At 35.2% G+C, this 19,068-nt stretch overlaps 1 protein-coding gene across 7 annotated transcripts in view; it reads right to left on the bottom strand.

The window, feature by feature from the left end:
- LOC127983756 (protein EFR3 homolog B) overlaps nt 1-19,068 on the bottom strand; it is a 37,232-nt gene that overhangs the window by 14,620 nt on the left and 3,544 nt on the right. Inside the window, exons 4-9 of one of the 7 annotated variants that reach the window (XM_052586020.1) lie at nt 16,031-16,202; nt 15,398-15,558; nt 12,207-12,356; nt 2,640-2,716; nt 844-971; nt 580-730 (exon numbers count right to left, since the gene is read on the bottom strand). In XM_052586020.1, coding sequence (XP_052441980.1) covers nt 580-730; nt 844-971; nt 2,640-2,716; nt 12,207-12,291 — 441 coding nt within the window. In that variant the 5' untranslated portion in view covers nt 12,292-12,356; nt 15,398-15,558; nt 16,031-16,202. Of the gene's footprint in view, nt 1-579; nt 731-843; nt 972-2,639; nt 2,717-9,396; nt 9,464-9,572; nt 9,857-12,206; nt 12,357-12,490; nt 12,708-15,397; nt 15,559-16,030; nt 16,203-19,068 lie in introns of those variants that run through there. The other 6 variants (XM_052586022.1, XM_052586025.1, XM_052586026.1 and 3 more) reach the window with 6 other exon arrangements.

The following is a 19,068-nucleotide window of genomic DNA, read 5'->3' as shown; positions in this document are numbered from 1 at the left end:
TGCATCGCAAACTCTGGACCTACATTTCCTTCCTATTATGCAATTTGGCTTTTGCAGAACCTGATGAACCTTCAGAAAACAGATGTGGGTGCAATTATGACTAAAGCATCTCTTTCCAAGCATTTCCAGGGCAATAATGTCATTGTGAAACACCACTGAGAAATAAATCAGTTTAAAAGGAGTTTTTATATATGACTGATATCTGCAGCATGCAGTAGCTAAGGGAGTTCTGGATAAAACAGAATGAAATAAAATGGGTTAGTCACTCTCAGTTTAAGCATTGCATTTTATACGTTTAATGTGGGTGCATGTTCAACGCCCTAGATTACTCATTTTGATCTATAATTGAATTTGATTTTATTTCCATGTCCTGATTGCATTTAGATGAATGCACTGCAGTGTGTGTGCTTGTTTGTTGCTTATCAACAAGATTCATCAGCAAATGTTTTATAAAAAAACAAACATTTACTGTTCATTGGGTGCAAAATACAGAGCATTAAAAGGACCATTTTACACACTTTTACTATCAAAATGTGGCAAAAAAAAGTAGTCTAGTACCATACAACAGTTTGTACATACAGAGTTTGTTCCCAGGATTTGCAGGTTGGGTTTGTCTGCCTCCAGGAGTTTCCGCACCATCTTCAGGAAACTCTCCACGAACAGGTTGATACTCTGACAGTGACAGGCCATTAGCAGCTGGTCGAGAGCTTCCATCGCAATACACACATACCTGAAGAGACAAACACACACTGAATATGGGCAAGAGAAACAGGAGAAAGAAAAACGTGCATTACAAATCAAAAGATGGGTGTATCAGATCACGCTTGTCATGTATTTCAGTACCCATAACGGTGTCTAGCTACATCACGAGACAGTCTCTCAGACAGGTACGCCCCAATCCGATCCAACTTCTCTGGAGCCGACAGAGCGTAAAAAGTCAGCTTCTCCATGTTGGCCTTTACCAATCCATCCTAAAGACAAACACACACAAACAGAGAGAAAGAGAAAGAGTCAATATCACTGAGACATCACACTTCGAAGAGGGCAAGACGTATATGTTTCAATCTGTAAAAGTGTGTTATCATTCAAAAGTTTGAGGTTGTTACGTTTTTTTTTATGTTTTTCTTTAATAAAAAAGAACATCATTTATTTGAAACAGAAATCTTTTCTAATATTATAAACAGTTTTACTGTTGCATTTAAACCAATTTAATGCATCTATTCTAAATAAAAGTTTTTTGTTTTTTTTTATAAACAAAAACAAACTTTGGAATGGTAGTGTATCGTTGTCAAAATTCTAATCTAATCATGCAAGGGAATTCAAGTATAAAAATTATAATGAGAGTAAGAAAAAAATATATATGAATTTTGAAGATTTGCTGAAGATCACAATCTAAAAGCATTATTTATTAGATCTTTAAAAATAAAAAAGGGTACCTCGGACACCTGCTAATGAAATTGCCCCTTACACACTAATGCTCTTTCTTTTAAAGGGGTCATATGATGTGATTTAAATTTGTCCTTTCTCTTTGGAGTGTTACAGGCTCTTGGTGCATGAAGAAGGTCTGTAAAGTTGCAAAGACTAAAGTCTCAAATCCAAAGAGATATTCTTCATCAAAGTTAAGACTCTGCCACGCCCCCTAAACGGCACGTTCAAACACGCCCCCACATCTCTATGTCACTATGTGGAAATATTTGCATAATGCCGCAAAAAAGTTAACGCAAAGAAAGAACGCATGGTTTGAGTAACCGCAGTTAGCGTTGAAGCAGTCATGTCAGGGAGATGCTGTGTGTATTTATGAGTAAGCAAAAGCACTTTATTTGGTCTTCCGAAAGTAGATGCATTTGGGAATCTTTAAGATTACTTACAACAGATTATCATGGCATTTTATGGACAACCGTTTCGTGAGCCTAGGAGAGGTGGTAATTCAGACTTTGCTACGAAAATCTGGCGGTTCTGAACCAGCTATTGTAAGTATGTTTTCTTATTAGTTTAAGGATTTCCTATTGAATGTTCAAATAGGGAGTTTTGCGCGTTGTGTAAGAAAGAGGTTCACACAGTTGAGTCAGCTGTCTTAACTTTGTGTACTGCAAACACATAGGAGCTTCATCACTGTGTCTGTCACACTACTCTGTTCCTCATTGGGCTTGAAATGATGTTTAAACCAAGGACATTATTTATATCTTATTATTATTATCTTTACATTTATTTTGAAAGATGATGCTCACGATTATGGAAAGGGGTGTTACATTTCCGATGAGTACTTGTGGTGTTCGGCCAATCACAATGCACTGGGTCAGTTGGCCAATCAGAGCAGACTTGTCAGAAGGAGGGACTTTGTAGAAAACGACATGTTGAGAGAGGCGGGGCATAGAGGATCTACAATAATGTACAATATTTGAAAAATAATGTTTTTTGAACATTAAAGCATGTCAACATATTCTGTTACACCAAATGCACAAAATAATGATCTTTAAAAAACCATCATATAACCCCTTTAAAGTGATCTCGAAAAGCAAGCATCTGCCAAGAACATAAAGGCAATTGCTAATAAGCAGTTTGAGCGGCGAATGAGGACTGTTTGACTATAAATGGACTCTCTGTGATGGATGGAGTCGAGTAAGAGGGAATGCCATCACCTCAGGGTCTTCAGGGAAGATGTTGTCCACCAGTCTCTTGTAGCGTGGCCTCAGCGCTCCACAACAACCACACACCCCTGCAGAGAGAGAAAAATCAAGAGGATATGTGGTTAAGGATTCATTTCTGTAAGCAAAGTGGCATTCATTTTAGAAAGACTATTGATTTCTGCCCAAAAATGCCATCATAAAAAGGGTTCTAGGATGTCATCAACACCAGAGATCTATAGACATTGATAAAGTTTCATATTCCTCACTAGCCTAGCATCTTAAAAACATATAACATTTCTTGAAATGGGAGACTAGCTTTTTCTAATCCATAATGGTATTGACCAAGACAATATCTGAAACATTTTTGGCTCATCATAACATTCAATTTTCCAGAAATAAAGGCTATGACCTTGGAAATATTCTTTTAGCCTGACACCAAGAGGACTTCAAGCCATTATTGGAAATTAGAGGGACGTTCACAAGGCAATGTGTGGGCTTGTGGACAGTCTTTCATGCAATTCAAAAATGGTACAAGCTACATCTGTCAAACACAGAAGTCCTTGAGGAAAATCATGCAACATATAACATATCATCTCACATCGGATGGCAATATGCAGAGGCACATCTGTGATCTGATTGGCCCACGCATCTCAGCAGTGATGGACTTCTAGAGGCAAGCATAACTTTTGTGTTATTATCAACATTACTAACTGAAAACTATGGTAAGGACTATGGTAAGATAAATCCCTTTCTGAAGTCACAAAACTGATTTCATGAAGTTCTGGCTCATGTTGAGAACAGAAAGACCTTAATCTCTGAACGACGCCAGCAAGGGGAAAATCTTCCGTTCTGTGAATAGTTTTTCTGATCTGTTCCGGCAAAATGGTTGTTAGAGGAAAATGAGCCAAGACGCCTCTATTTTTAGCTTCTGCTCCATTTTTTACTTCAAAGAGAGGCTTTACCCCGCTGCTCAACTTGTCTATTGCCTTCAATGTCCCTGTTTGAATCAATTTGTTTAACATCCTCATGTCATTCCAAACCTTCCCTTCCTTTCTTCCGTGAAACACAAAATGAAAAGTAGTATATTCAGTCTGCTCTTTTGCATACAATGAAAGTGACTCATTATTCACTGAAAATAGCTCTCTGGTATTATTACATTAACATTTAAAAAAATATTTGCAATACAGGACAACAAATGCCATTTTTAAATATCCATTTTAAGCTATGACTTTAGAATAGTTGGAATATAGTGTAATTATAAGTAATACATATAATTGTAGCATGTTTTATGCTCAGCAAGGCAGCATTTATTTGATCAAAAATACAGTAAAAGATTCATTATTCAATAAAAAAACTACTTTTATTTGAATAATTTATTCCTGTGATGCAGTGCTGAATTTTCAGCATCATCACTCCAGTCTTCAGTGTAATAGGATCCTGTAGAAATCATTCTAATATGCTCCTCAAGAAACATTTCTAATTATTATCAATGTTTAAAACAGCTAAATATTTTTGCATATTTTTCTATTCTTTGATGAATACAACGTTCAAACGAACACCATTTATTTGAAACAGGAATCATTTGTAAAATTATAAATGATATCACTTCAATGATGACCTTTGGAGCGGGTTCGTGAATCATTTGATTCAGACCTGGCCTTCAGAACGGGATCACGAATATCCAGTGACTAATAAATTTCCCGAAGCAAAAATTCTGATAAAACAATTAAATGTTCATTGTCTGCCATTATGTCAAACCTACACACTTGCCACAAACAACTCCATCTAAGGCTACAGAAGACTTATGGTCTACTATGATACTTTTATGGTGCTTGTTACTTCTTTTCTGCAGTTTGAAAGCCCCTAATCCCTATCCACCTTGATCTTGTGTAATAGAGCACCTCTGAGATTCTGCTAAACATTTTTGTGAATCACAAATGTTTGAAAAGACATGAAGGTGAGTGATTGATGACAGAATCCATTGGTGGCTTAACTACTCATTTAGGGTTGATGGGTTTTATGATAATTCTGCTGCCACATGAGTGAAGGAGAGCTGCTGCACTGCGCCGTGACTCTGTGCCCACATGAACAGACAGAGATGGCACCACACTGACAGCCAGTGCTACCACCCCCTCACAAACAGCGGTTTCCTTCGTGTCTCTCTCCTACTCATTAAATCTCCATCTAGCAGATAAAGACACAGAGAGATGGTCTTTAATGCAAAAAGGATATATTTTTGCATCTTTTGTTATTCATTGTCTGAGGCTGGTTTGATAAAGCACATGCAGTGTTATCTGTCACACCAATGAAGCCAATAAAGCACACAAACTTTAACCTTTGTAGTGATAGGTACTGGAACACATGCTTGACTAGTCACGGCTGAGGCTGCTCTGTTTTCACTAACACTAGATCGTATGGTGATCCACCACATGAACAGCTCAACATCTTAATCAAACACACCGGCACACTTTCTACATAAGAGTATAAAACTACACAGCTGGCTCTTCCTTGACATAACATGAAACCAATTCACATGGTTCTTGTAGTCTACTTCTGTAGTATATACTATACTTTATATTGCACCTGTTCAGAGTTTTTTTTCCACCAACATCACAGTCTGGTGCAAAATATAGCTATGGGTTTTTGCTGAAATAATAATAATGATAATAAAAAAAAAAGGTTTTCAAGAGAGGAAGGATGTTTTCTGCCGGCCAATCATTGACTAAATGACAAAACACGCTACTGTCTGGGTCAAGATTTTTTTTTAAACTGATACTTTTATTCAAGGATAAACATTAATAATTTTTTTTTTATATTCAACACTTTTAAATGGTTATGTTTTCTAGAAAAGGTTTTTTTATACATTGTTGATTACAAAAAATTAAATAAAATAAATATTCACAATAATATAATCACTTTAATGTAGCTAGCGCCAACAGTTCCGGGGGAATGACGAATGAGGTCAGCATTGCGCCAGTGAGTCTCATGAAAACCAACGTTTGTTAACAGGAGCAAAGGAAGCAAAGCTTCCTTATTTAGCAAAAGATAACCAGTCTCCTCTTGGCTTTTATATCGAAATCCTCCGACAATCTTCTTTCTAAACCCTAATTTTGTACTTCTAATTAGTGAAAGTTGTTTTGTTTTGATCTCTCCGCTGCACTTCTGTGTCTGTCACTTCTGAGCACATTCATCTTGTGACCTCATACGTCATCAGCCCGGAGCTGCTTCCGTGTACAACAGTGAGCGCAAGCTAGATTAAAGTGATTATTACCAGGCGGCAATTAACTTAATATGGCGTACTGGCGTTAGATTTTAAAATACTATACAAAATAAATAATCAGAATACTTACTCCTGCTCACTAACGACAAAGAACTCCCCGCTCAAGCTTGCCGTCTCTGCAAGATTAACAATGGCAGTTTGCACGCACAGCTACTAGAACATTTACATCTGTCAGACAGGTTGCTGATGTCATCAAGCTTAGTTTGAGTCTGCGCGTCAGAAACGGAAGTGCTAAAAAACGCTAAAAATGGGATTCACTTGTCTCAATTGAGTTCCAATGGGGTCGCTGTGTCCATTTCTTTTACTGTCTATGATTATAACGTTCTGAATATGGATATTTTTCGATTCGCTACAGGAGGCCTTTGTTCAGCCCCCGGAGCAGTGTGAGACACTTTCTTTTCTTTTATGGATGGGCACTTTTTATTTCACTTGTTTTGGACTGATGCATCTAACACCAGGTGAGTGGCATTAAATAACTTGAAAGATCAAAGATGATTTTTTAATATAACTCTGACTGGATTCGTCAGAAAGAAGTAAAAAAGTAAACAAAAGCAGAATTAACAAATCTCATCACAGAAAACCAAACATATATGTTTGCAAGACATAAAAAATGATGCACAAGATCAATGAATGTAATATTTTTTATGTCACAGCAGCAGATTACATTTCTGAAAACTGGTCATCTCCCTTTCTGAAAACAGAGCTGTGTCTATAGTTAATCTAGTTAATAATGACTAATTAGTGTTCATCACTTCATGTAGTCACTGATGTTCCCTAGTTGTGTTTCCTGGCTACGTAGAGTTTCTGCTTCCCTTGTTGATGTCTGGCAGGTTTTTTTTCACACTGACAAATGATGCATTTCACATACTACACAGAAGAACACTATACTATACTCTCAGACAGCAGAACGGCTCATATTCTGTGATTTATAAAGCAGTCTTTTCTCTGTAGTGTACAAGACTATACAGACTATATAGAGTTTAGCCACAGATGGGAAAGCGTGAACTCTCGGTGTTCTTTTCTTTCACCAGAATCTGTGATGTTGACAGAACTGTCATCATTGATTAATCTGTGGTGTCAAAAGGCCAGCTAAACTGTGTCAGAGGGGCAAAGCTGTGGGGGAAATCAATAAATCCAAACACATTCTCTATAGATTGATACTGAGATATAGAAGAAAATGCTTATTAAAAACAGCCAGACGGAAAGAGATTAGAGAGGGAGGGAAGGAAGGAGACGATGCTAATGACGGTCACTCAAACAGCGGGAAGCATCTCCAACTGTTTCCTCCATCAGAAACAAATCTGTTCCTGTTTCTCATGCCGCATGGCTTTGAGCAAAAGCATACATGCACCATCCTTTACTCAAATAAACAGGCAAAAGACAAATATATAGATTCAGTGCCTTTAAAAGCATCTAATCTTTAGGGCTAAAAATATATTCTAGAAACTGATCTGTTCAGGCATCAGGTTCAACAACTAATCTTGATTTATCACAATGTCAAACTATCAGCAAGCCATATATATATATATATATATATATATATATATATATATATGACATGCTTATAGTCTGAGATTGTGAGATTGTCAATAACATTCATTTTAACCAAGGTCCAATTGGCATAGAAACATTAAGCATAGAAAAGAGCAGTTATAAAAGAACCTAAAATAGAAAGAGACATATTACATTGTAGATAAATAATAAACAGATCTAATGAAAAAATAACATGAATTGCAGATTTATAATAATGAAAAAAATATATATATTGTTAGAATGTTCGCCCTTGTTTCAAGGCCAATTGTTTAGACTACTAAACTAATCCCAAAAAGTAAAAGCTTTGGACAATCTAGGAGTAAGACAGTAAAATATTATATGTCTCAAGTTGTTAAGTAGCCAAATAGCCTTCACTTTAGCCACAACAACACAGACCAACTATCAAAACATGAGGGTACATGAGATTTAAACAGACAAGTTTTCTATCACACGTATGCTCACGAGGCATTTTAAGGGCTGAGTCTCAAGGCTGAATACAGAAACTGTCTGCTTCCTCTCTCAGACACCTGTGTTAATTCACAACCAGCACAGCATTCCCAGCTGCAATCAAGCCTTGATTATAGAGAAGCTTCCTTGATTACAGAAGAAGAATGTGTTCACTGAGATTACTCAGGGTACATTCCACATGCTCACCAGAGCCCTATGACAAAGTGCACTTTAGAGGGTATTCAGCCTGTTAAAATGCTAAATTCTGGGATTACGAATCATGAGGACTGTGTTTGCTTAACCTTACACCATTGTTTGAAAGGCCCTGAGAATCACTAGTTCCTACATATATTAATTTCACTTTTTGTAGTGAAATCTAACTACAAGTACAGAGGGACATCTGCACAAACAAACACAAGAGCAAACACACACACACACACACACACACACAAAGAGCAATGTGAAGAGCTCAATGGGTCAGCATTAGGAGATGTTGTCCTGCCCTTCAGTGATGTTATATAACACACAGCTAGAGCTCACATTCTTCTATTGTTACATGCAAAGAGAGAACTCTCCACTATACACACAGATCTCTACATGAAACCATCAGATGGCCATAAGAGACAATCACATGAATTCAAAAGGCTAAGTCCAACAACAATATATGAGAAATGATGAAAAATATTTATATTTCTACAATAATCATCAGATGAGATTAGACAGTCATTGTGCAGAGAACAATCATAAAGCCATTGTAGTGAATAATATGCAAGTGTTATAAAAATCCATCCCATGTGTTGAGGATAACAAAATGGAAATTTCCTGGGAAACTGGGGTGCAAAATATCTGGAATAAAAATGGAAGTTACTGCTTAGAATTGATGTGCATTTTCGCAATTCCATCTAGCATTTTTTATGCGATATTTGTATCAAATCTTATAAATATATAATATAGTTTCAGGAGAGATCTCAACCATCTTAATAAACCATTTACTGAAACTGTACTTCCTCAACTTTCTGACGTCACACAGATGATGTCACACTTTCTGACGTCATTTTTTGAAACTGAAAGCTTTGAATGATTGTAGGCGTCAAAAAAATCATAATGAAAATGGTTTATACTATGACTGTGTTTTTGCCCAAAAGCCATAGTGGGACCTCAGGTAAAAAGCTAAACATTACGATATTTATAACACAAGAAATCCATTAAGTCTCCTGAGCTATAAAAGAGCAATAGTGACTATCTATGATTGCATTAATCAGTTCTCTTGTGACATGATCAGCTGACATGCTAACTTGTCATCACGAGGTGAATTGTGTCCTGATCGATAAACATCCAGTCTGTTAACACCACAATCAGTAGCCGCACTGAAGGGACATCAAACGTACTCCTTGTGCTGTATTGTCAATGACCTATCAGCTAAAATCGCCTAGACAAACCAGCAGATCAAACAAACACACACTTAAAAAACTTAACAACATAAGAAGCCCTGAGATTAAACAAACCTACCATAAAGCAATCTCATGACAGCGTCAACTTTTTCTTCATCAGGACTTACTGAATGTACTAAACAGAAGTCATGCCTGAGTGCTAAGGAATGCAGGCAGGGAAGATTCCGGTTTCTCTTTATTACGCACAAACCCCTGCAGAACACACACACACACACACACAAGCTCAGCGCTTACCATACATTGCTCTTGATGTCAGTGAAGCTGCTCTCTCTTCTCAGTGCTTCCCTGCAGTGTCTTAGATGCAGCTGCAGAGAGATTTTTGGAGACACTGAGTCTACACGCTCACACACATGCGGTCTGCTGCTCTGAAGGCTGAAAATGATGCGATACACAACAGGAGCGATCGCACATACTAGTGCACAGTGATGGGGAAGCTATGCTGCTGGGATGACCTTGGCTTTTGCGCCAGCAAGTCTCAAAAGAATAACGCACATTTTGCAAGCACGAGTATACACCTTCTGCTCGCCAATCACCACTCAAAGAGGAAGGGGCTAGAGAGAGAGAGAATGAGGGAGTGGGATGTGCTCATTCATTCTCAGCAGAAGCTCCTCCCACTTCCTTAGATTCTCAACATCTCTCTCTTTCTCTGGTTGTGTTCGGAATCAAATAATAGTGTAGTGCTTATACAATGTATACTGCTGATTTTTACTACAACTTCAACTAAATATAAATATGCATTTTTTTTAAGTAACATCACCACAATGTCTTGAAAGTAAAAGACAGTGTATCTTGTCTAGTCAGTATTGTTATATATTCTGAGAAAAAAAAAGTTGTTTATGTTTTTGAAAGAAGTCACCAAGCTCACCAGGGCTGCATTTATATGATAAAAAAAAAAAAAACAGCAAAACAGTTCTATTGTGAAATGTTGTTACAATATTTATATTACAATGAAATACAATTCTTTTTGGAGATAATTTAAAATTTTATTTATTTCTGTGATGTAAAGCTGAAGTTTTAACATCATTACTCCTGTCTTCATTGTCACATTATCCTTTTTAATGTGGCCAGTACCCATTGGCTTTTATGAGATCTATATAAATGTAAAAGAAATGGTTATGCTTTTGAAGCAAATTCTGCCATTTTAAAAATGCAAGTGTCATAAACAAATAGCCAAAAATTAGGTCAGAAAAGGTCTTTCCATCAGTTCCTCTTCTGAAAATCTTGATTCAGAGAGGAATTAAATTCCTACAAGAGACTGTCTTAAGGCTGTAGTTAATTCAGCCTGGAATTTTCAGGTACATTAGAGAAAAACACTGTCATTTCCCAATCAGATGGCAATTAAATCACCAGCTTCTATCTGTAAAAGCAGAAATGACATTATATCCCCCTGATAAATAATCACCGCCAGAATAGAGCTTTAGAGGAGTATGTTAGTATTGCAACTCCAAGCATAGCTCGGACAGCATGGTTTTCCTCCTGCAATCCATCATTCTCCTCCTACACTCTCTCTCACATATATATGTGTGCTGTGGAAAACATGCAACACACAGACAGCACAGCTAATGTGTAGGCTTTCACACATGCTAAAAATCCTACTGGAAGTGGCACTAGACACTGCAAGAGATATGCAATAACACAATAAACAATGACAGACATCATGTTATGATTATATCTATTATATCTATCTATTATATCTTATAAAATATATTTTTTTAAATAAAGCTAAATAAAATAATAATAAATAATAATAATAAAAAAAACTTGCCATGTTTATTAAATGAAATACTTGAAGTACTTAAATTATTAAAACTGAAAATAAAAATAAAATATTATATACATTTCTTTTTTTTTTATTTTCCCAGAACATTTAAGTATATACAAAAAAAAAAAAACATTAAATTAAAAGTTAAATTCTAATTGAAAATATAAAAATAAAAGCTAATTCAAAATACTAAAAATATGGCATATTACTATTCTGGTTATTATTATCAATAATAATAATAATACATATTAATAAATACTATAGCTGTATATAAGTAACACTAAAAGTAAAAAATGAGATTGAAAATTCAGTCCCTGGTTAAAAAAAAAAAAAAGCAATCTATGTTTTTTGAATGTCAAAGCTAATCTGGCATTTTGGCAAATGTCAAACATACAAAAAAAAAACAATAATAATAAAAAAAAAAGGAGTAAGTTGACTCCAGTTGTTGTGGAGCTGGATCAATTGTGTGTAATGTACATATTTTTAGCAGACTTTTGATCAAAAATATGACATTAACCTGTCAGAATGGTCAGATCTTCAAAAGTTATTAATCCACTAACAGCCAAGTGACATTTACACAGGAATTTGGCTTGGCTAATTAGCAACTTAAAATGCTTCATTAAAACCATCCAGAGCGCAGATGCCAAGTGTCAGTCGCAGATGGGGTTTCCATGACGACCCAATGAATGCATCGGTCATGATTCCAACATCCAGGAAACTCGGCACTGTCATTATTTGCTAGGATTTTGATTAGAGGTACTTTTGACTCTGGGATAGTAAAAATTCACTTGGCAGCCACTTCAGAACAACTGCATAGCAACACCCTGGCAATCACCCACAGCAACATTCTTGCATCACGGCATCAGTTTTTCATTGGCAGACAACACTTTTAAATTTTGCACTCGTCTTCTCATCCAAAACCATACAATATTTACCTCAAAAGATTAAATAAATAAAAAAGTAACCAAGGCATATGTACTTAATAACTGTGCAATGACATCATACTAGAGTATCATGAGCATCATGAGCACAATACCATTCAACTGAGAGAATCTGATTCTGTGAGAAGAATACATCAGTATCCTGGCAGAGACAGGACCTCTTACCATGACTCGGGCGGTGATCCAGCAGGGTACGACAGTCCAGTGCCAACCTCCGAGTGGCAACAGGTTCAGGGACAGCCATGAGCATAAGAATACCCGCTCCAAGACTCACATACAACTCTTAAAGTCACCGAAATATCGTCCTTCGGTTATCTAAATAAACCCATGGATGAAAGTAATCAATGTAAAAGCAGCTTGCTCTCTTGCAACTCACATAATCCTCTAATGTGCTAAAATACAAAACGTAGACAGCAAATTAGCAAATGGATCCAATGCTGAGCATTCACCTCAATTAGAAATTCTCTGAAAATCTTTAGCCCATCAAATACTACAGGAATTTTCCAAATAATATTATTAAATCCTTCAAAATCTTGATTTTTAAGCAAGCAAACAAGATGTCCTGTAAAGTGCCTGGTTCTTGCTGTCCCTTAGGTTTGAAGGTCTCTCTTTTTAAAGTTAATGACAGGGTCTTTTGCAGGCTGTTCAGTTCATGGCATCCCTTCAGCTCTGAGCAGATTCCTGTGCCTTGACACTGACAGAGTCTCCTCGGTCCGACAAACTCCCACACTCTCTTTCTCTCTGGAGTTTACTGGGACAATGACAGAGGAGGAATAGTGGAACTCATTGTGTCAGTGAGATGTTTATTAATGAGAGAAAGAGAGAGAGAAATGCCAACCAGCCAAATCCAAGGACTGTCCTTGCAAACAGGACTATAAGTAGGCCCAAAAGGAATCTGTGCCCACAGAGCCCAATAAATAAATAAAAACTCCACCAAATCCTACAGAATGGATGGGAATAACTGTCACTTACAAATGCTTTTCAGCTTTCAAAAGATTTCATTCAGGCCTACCTATAAGAAACTGAATCTTAAAGACGCAATGTGACTGACGCAGCAGCAGCTCTTTTCTTGTGAATTGTGATGTAAATCCTGTTTATGAAAAATAAAAGAATAAAGCAGGAAATTGGTTCTATCCATCGGTTGTTGATTGAAGGCAAATCTGAAAGCGAGCTTACAGTTGTAGGAAAGAACAGTGTTCAGATGAAGTGGAAAGCTTCATATAAAGGCACATTAGCAAAATTTTGTTAGAAAAAAAGTCCATTGTCTGTCAAGCAATGTATAAATCACAGCTCACAACTAGTCGCTTTCAAACCAAGCAGCTTTCTGTTGGTCAGCGTAACAAGTTTGCCTGATTAATGCCTCATTCAAAATTCCCCATTGGACAGACTCCTGCTGAAATAACTGGATTTTGCCCTGCAAAATTTCACAGAGCAACAGTAAATGCTACAACACATAAAACCAATACATGTCACCGGAAAGTATGCTATCTTACCAAAAGACTGATTAATAAATTATTAATTCTAAATAATGCTAAATAATTAAATGCAAATTAAATTAAAAAAAAAATATAAGCTCAAAAATGAAAATAAAAAAGTCATCTGTATGTGACCATGGAACACAAAACCAGTCTTAAGTGTCATTTTTTTTATATTGAGATTTATTCATCATATGTAATCCGAATAAATAAGCTTCCCATTGATGTATGGTTTATTAGGACAGGACAATATTTGGCTGAGATACAGTACAGACCAAAAGTTTGGAAAATTACTATTTTTAATGTTTTTGAAAGAAGTTTCTTCTGCTCATCAAGCCTGAATTTATTTGATCAAAAATACAGAAAAGAATATAATATTGTGATATATTATTACAATTTAAAATAATTGTTTTTAAATGTATTATACTTTAAATGATCATTTATTTCTGTGATGCAAAGCTGAATTTTTAGGATCATTATCACATGATCCTTTAGAAATCATTCTAATATGATGATTCATTATCAAAGTTGGAAACAGTTCTGCTGCTTAACATTTTTTCAGAATGGGATACTTTTTTAGGATACTTTGATGAATAAAAAGTAAAAAAAAAAAAAAAGAAGCTATGTTTTTAAAATATAAATATTTTGTAATAACAATATACACTACTGGTCAGTAATTTGGGGTCAGTAATTTTTTTTTTTCTTTCTTCTTTTTAAAGAAAATCAATACTTTTATTCAGCAAGGGTGTGTTAAATTGCTAAAAAGTGATAGTAAAGAAAATATATTATTAGAATATATATTATTTAAAAAATATATTTTGAATAAATGCAGTTCTTTTGAACCTTTTATTCATCAAATATATTAGACAGCAGAACTGTTTCCAACACTCATAATAAATCAGAATATTAGAGTGATTTCTAAATGATCATGTGATAGACTGGATGTTACATGTGACACTGAAGGCTGGAGTAATGATGCTGAAAATTCAGCTTTGCATCACAGGAATAAAATATTTTTTTTAAAGTATATTCAAATAGAAAACTATTATTTTAAGTTGTAATAATATTTCACAATATTACTGTTTTTTCTGTATTTTTGATCAAGTAAATGCAGGCTTGATGAGCAGAAGAAACTTTATTAAATGTTTACAAACTTTTGGTATGTACTGTATAAATATTTAAAAATCTATTTGAATCTCCAAATGAATTCTTAGAAATGCATATTACTAATCAAAATGTAAGTTTTGATATATTTACAGTAGGAAATTTACAAAATATCTTCATGGAACATGATCTTTACTTAATATCCTAAAGGATTTTTGACGTAAAAGAAAAATCTATAATTTTGACCCATACAATGTATTTTTGGCTATTGCCATTGCCAGTCGTTAAGACCAGGTCCAGGGTCACATATGCATCGATAAATTGTTCATAATAAGACCATAAAGAAACCTTAGATTAGAAAATGTATGCATTTCCATTTCATGCTGATTTTAAAAGATCTGCTAAAACTTTTCAGGAAACTTTTATGTTGTGGTGTTTATGCTTTGACAATTTTAAGTGGTGTCTGGGAAACTGGCTATAAATGCTTCCATCAGACACACTGACATCGACAGATAAACACAATTGCGTAACCAACTTTGCATTCCAACCAGCTATTTAAATGTTTTTCATGTAACTCTTAAATAAAGCCAACATTTTATACCTGCAAACCTTCTCCAACAGCAAAGCCATACCTGGACAAGTATACAGACCAACATCACTTTAATTTCTGTTTACTACTGTAACCAGTTTCGAATATAAATAGTGTAGTTACTAGTATAATTTACATGTGTGTACTGAATTGGACCCTGAATAACGTAGAATCATTGAAGCTCATACCTGTCATGATGACTTTTTACGCCAGATGTCGCGCTTGCACACAAGCGGTTACTACGGCTCACCGGCGTCCAGCGGTCCAAAACCGGACTTCACGCCAAACTAGAACGCTCTTTTCCGCTCACTCACAGTAGGAAAACCGCAGGATGGTGTAGGGCCTACCGCTGGAACAAATAGGTGAGATTCAAAACAGATCCCGCTGCACTTGGGTACTGCTTACATTTACAAACACAACAAACAAAAAAAAAAATCAGTTTTTGTGAGTTTCATGATATCAGATAGGTTTATGAAAATACATTTTGTTTTTCTTTATCTTTCAAGTTAACTGAGTAACGTTAGCGCCAGAGTGCGCACTCTGTAGAACTTGAGTCAGCTGGGTTACTATGAGCGATTTCTAAGAAAAACACAAATGTAAACATTTGTGTATATGTAGAATAATCACATTTAACTTTTCCTTTTTGTATAAACTTATTTATTAATATACAAATAATCTGAAGCACCTCGTTAACGTCTGGACATGGTGTGTAATATGTAAAGTTACAGTTATTACTAAAACAATTATCTGAGCATGCTCTTTTGATTTATTAACACTATCATAACTGTACAGAATGTAATTTCATATATTAATTTCCTCACCGCTTGTTTTCAGCTGCATAGTCTGGTAAATGGTGTTCTCATTCTCAATCAGCGAGCCAAAATAAACATGATAAATGACTCGTATTCACTCACTGCTTCTTCTGTGAATGACGGTCTTTCCACACACAGTGATTCAGACTCAGACACTTCCTCTGAGATCCTTACAGGACAACTGCAGAGAGGAACTCGACATTTACACATGAATACATTAAGCATGTTGTGTCGGTATGTCATTTTTATAATAATAATAATAATAATAATAATAATGTGAATTAATATTAATAGAATGTCAGACTGGGATTAATTAATAATGCGTTAAGTGTCAGCAATTTTTTTGTTTTATAATAATTATGATTATGAGTCATGAGAATTCCCGATGAATCATTTGATGTAGTTCGGAACTTTGGAGCGGGTTTGTTGTTTTATTGAAATCAGACTTTTCTGCTTTTTAATTACCTGGAATCAATGGGAAAAAACGTTATATTCCACCGAAGCTAGATGAAGACATAATGCTGATGAAGACGCTAATTAATTGATGCCAGGCAGTTATGTGAGCAGTGAAACACAGCTGATACAACCACATGATGGCAGCATGTTGTATCTGGGCTTGACTGTAAAATGTGCGAGTGATGCAGATATATCCTCAGTCTATTATTTTCTCAAAATATTTGATTCTTAATTAAATCAATATAATTTAGATATCTGTTTAAATTGTGTGATAATTGTTAAATTAAAGTTAACTAAAATAAATATAATGTACAAATTCACCTAAACAGGCTTACATCCTGTTTCTAAATAATTTTGTTTACATTGTGTTTACAGGAGCTTTATTCTTTTCAGATGTTTTTAGCAGAGCTAATACTCTTTACCTTAAGTAACCCTCACCCAGTTTAACCTCCCTGCTTCCTGAGTATATTATCTTCTTTCTTCTGTATATTCTCATCCATAGCCTACCAGTCAACTGTCCAAGAATTATGAACTCAGTTCATATACTTTAAGATGTGTCTTGCTATTCCACCATGATATAATGCTTACCATGTTTTAGCAAAAATGTGTGAAACACATCCCTGTCCTGTTTACATATGATCTTCGCAGTTTACACTTGGCAAAATTGGAATTGATCTACTACTGTTTAATAGTTAATCACTTATGATGCTTCTTTTAAAAAGTCACGACTGCATAAAATGGATCCCGCTTCCATAAATGTTTTCAATCAATAAAAAATCTATTAGCAAAGATAAGGTGCATTGCTAGTCTACATTTTGCATAATTCAACTGGCAGGTTTGCCAAAAGTCTTGTGGTTTGCCCTCCTTGTGCACAAGAAAAGTAACTTCTAAGTTTAACACACATGGGCTTTGCCAGGATCAGAAATAGCAGTTTTGAAGCCTTAGCTGGGCACATGGCTGCACGTAGGGCTCAGGATAGATCTGTTGCTGTTTAAAGAGGACTGGATTGAATCATGTGTGTATTAACTGATTAGTGAGCTCTGGGAATCCCATTAGAGCCAAGCTACCATTGCCAATGCTGATTAAGTCCCTAGAGCCCACCATAGACCACAATCCTCGGCAAAATCTCATTCTCCCATGAGCTCCCATAAAAAGCACTCTTCTTTTTTTGTTTTTTATTTTCACTAATGTGATGCAGTATGCATTAACTATGACAGAAAGCCTACATGTTATCTCATCCATCGTGACCATATGTGTTTAAAAAGTCTAATTACTCTATTGTTTTCTTGTTTTACTTATGCACGCTTCATTTGTGGTGCTTGCTTAGGCAAGCATTTCATATACTTAGGTTTGTTTTTAACGAGGTCCCTAACCCAAATATTCAACTTATTTTTCTAATCAATCAGACCACTTTGGCTTAGTGGATGAATTATCAGATTGCACAAACCAAAGTCTAGAAATGCCTTTTCAGCAACCACCAACAAACACCTAACATCATGGCAAGATTAGTGAAGGAAGTACGACTCACATTGTACTCATGTACATATCAAATAATAATTGAAAATGTGCACTAATTTAAGAATAAATTCAGAACAATGAAATACTTCTTCAAAAGAGTACAATGGAACTATCATTATTATCATTAACTATCATTATTTTGGATATTGACCATGATAATATAATGCTATTCAATGCATCTCAATAAACATGTCTATATACTGTATGTCTACACATTTAAATAAATTATATTAGAAAAAGTCTAAAAAATCTAATCTAATCTAATGTATCATTGAATCATATGACAACAATACTGTTTCGTATTACAACTTATTAACCCTCTAACTCTAGCATTTCTATTCTTTAAAAAAAATTGTTCCTTTTAAACTGTTCATTTACCAACTGCTTGTTTTCTTAAAAAAACAACAACTGTAGCTTCTCTAATCTTTTTGTATTCTATCTTTCTTTTTATTTATTATACAATTAACGAAAGCAAAAGATGCCTCTAAAACTAGATTCTCTATTCTTTTTTTATTTAACAGTAATCATAAAAAACCTTGCTATGTGTACTGCAACTTGTTATAGCACTTGCATATCATAGATTTTAATTGCTTCCATTGTTCTCATTTGTAAGATGTTTGGATAAAAGCATCTGGTAAATGATTAAAGGTAAATGTAAATTTTTCTGACTGTATTTGGCATTTTCTGATTTTATATTGTGAGATCCCAAGACTTGCTCCTCATCAGGTCACTGTCTGAGGTCTTGTGCATAGTGCACAATTAGTAAATTCTATCACAAGTACTTTATCCAGCTTATAGCCAACCTTACCTGATCCTACTGACCTGCCTAGCTCAGTTCAGCCAATGAGATACTTTCTTTTGGCATCATTTACTCCTCTGTCCTGCCTCTATATTTAATCCCTCTTTTATTTTAAACATAAATGCAGTGTTTAAATGGATTTCCATCCTATCTGCACTTATCTTGTATTCTTCGCATACAAATTATTACTCATTTACATTGTTTACCTCTAATAATAACATATCATATTTCATGAGAGAGCTTTTGACTGAAATCTCCCAGAAGTGTGGATAAG

The sequence above is a fragment of the Carassius gibelio genome, chromosome B20 (genome assembly GCF_023724105.1).
Source record: "Carassius gibelio isolate Cgi1373 ecotype wild population from Czech Republic chromosome B20, carGib1.2-hapl.c, whole genome shotgun sequence".
Classification (NCBI taxonomy): Eukaryota; Metazoa; Chordata; class Actinopteri; order Cypriniformes; family Cyprinidae; genus Carassius; species Carassius gibelio.
Note: the sequence above shows the minus strand (reverse complement) of the source record. Positions and strands in the feature narration are given on the sequence as shown.